We start from the raw sequence: 1,692 nt of genomic DNA, 5'->3' as shown, positions 1-1,692 counted from the left end.
AAATGGGGCAAGGACATCAGAAAATAATGCATTTTATATAAATTATAGAGGACAGTTACAATGAAAACCCATTATTTTCCTCTCTAACTGAATTTTACAAGATAAAGTCAACACATATTATTCTGCGCACTGCTAAGAGTGCATAAACAGTGTGGATTTTTCAGAAGACAGTGGTCAAAGACAAATGTTACCTTGATGACATATATTGTTCTTAGTTCTTAACTGGAGTTGAGCTTCCTTTCATAGTCTTCTTCAGGTGATAGTAGTTTGGCAAGATTTTCAACAGGAAATCCAGTTGTAGTGTCTGGGGCTGTGGGTGCTCAGTCTGTACCCGATGAAGACAGCCTGCACCATAAATCACTGTGTTCTCAGGGATGACTTCAAATGTGTTCAGGTTGCAACAGGCCCCAATGATGCAACCACTTGTCAATATTACGTTTCTGCCTACATACGCATTTGATTCAATAATACTATTATCTCCTATTTTCATGGCTTGGGAATAACAGCCAACTTCAAACACATTATTTGTGCCAATGATCATAGGTTTGGGCTCTGAATCTGCTGCATCAGAGTGAGCATTTATGATGAGCGCCTGTTCTTCCATTACGTTACCTTCGCCAATCACTATGGGCCCGGCTTCCGCAATGATTTGTGCTTTAGGGTGGATCACTGTCCTGGGTCCTATAGTTACATCACCCCTGATTTCACTCTCTACACACACAACTGCTCCAGGTGCAATCTTCACACTTTTTTGAGTCTTTTCCGACATGGTTCGGGCCCTGTCTCCTCATTGTAGTTTTGATTTCATTTTTGTAATAATTAGTGATGTTGAGCAGCTTTTCATGTGCCTCTTGGGCATCTGTATGTCTTCATTGGAAAAATGTCTCTTTAGGTCTTCTGCTCAGTTTTGGATTGGGTTGTTTGTTTTTTTAAATATTGAGCTGCATGAGCTGTTTATGTATTTTGGAGATTAATCCTTTGTCCGTTGATTCGTTTGCAGATATTTTCTCCCATTCTGAGGGTTGTCTTTTCATGTTGTTTATAGTTTCCTTGGCTGTGCAAAAGCTTTTAGGTCCCATTTGTTTATTTTTGTTTTAATTTCAGTTACTCTAGGAGGTGGGTCAAAAAAGATCTTGCTGTGCTTTACGCCAGGGTGTTCTTTCTGTTTCCCTCTAAGAGTTTTATAGTGTCTGGCTTTACAGTCTTTAATCCATTTTGAGTTTATTTTTGTGCATGGTGTTAGGGAGTGTTCTAATTTCATTCATTTACATGTAGCTGTCCAGTTTTCCCAGCACCACTTATTGAAGAGACTGTCTTTTCTCCATTGTATATCTTTGCCTCCTTTGTCATAGATTAGTTGACCATAGGTGTGTGGGTTTATCTCTGGGCTTTCTATCCTGTTCTATCGATCTATATTTCTGTTTTTGCTCCAGCACCATATTGTCTTGATTACTGTAGCTTTGTAATAAAGTCTGAAGACAGGGAGTCTGATTTCTCCAGCTCCATTTTTTTCCCTCAAGACTGCTTTGGCTATTCGGGGTCTTTTGTGTCTCCATACAAATTTTAAGATGTTTTGTTCTACTTCTGTAAAAAATGTAGTTGGTAATTTGACAGGGATTGCACTGAATCTGTAGATTGCTTTGGGTAGTGTAGTCACTTTCACAATATTGATTCTTCCAATCCAAGAACATG

The 1,692-nt window shown here is 38.9% G+C and overlaps 1 protein-coding gene across 1 annotated transcript; it reads right to left on the bottom strand.

Moving 5' to 3' along the window:
- Nucleotides 1-205: 205 nt before the first annotated feature.
- LOC101289845 (dynactin subunit 6-like) lies at nt 206-774 on the bottom strand. The gene has a single exon (XM_033422314.2). It carries the CDS (start codon nt 767-769, stop codon nt 212-214), a length of 558 nt encoding a protein of 185 aa, XP_033278205.1. The 5' UTR covers nt 770-774; the 3' UTR covers nt 206-211.
- Between the last annotated feature and the right edge of the window lie 918 nt (nt 775-1,692).

The sequence above is a fragment of the Orcinus orca genome, chromosome 2 (genome assembly GCF_937001465.1).
Source record: "Orcinus orca chromosome 2, mOrcOrc1.1, whole genome shotgun sequence".
NCBI classification, from domain to species: Eukaryota; Metazoa; Chordata; class Mammalia; order Artiodactyla; family Delphinidae; genus Orcinus; species Orcinus orca.
The sequence above is the reverse complement of the archived record's forward strand: the minus strand, read 5'-3'. Positions and strand labels throughout refer to the sequence as shown.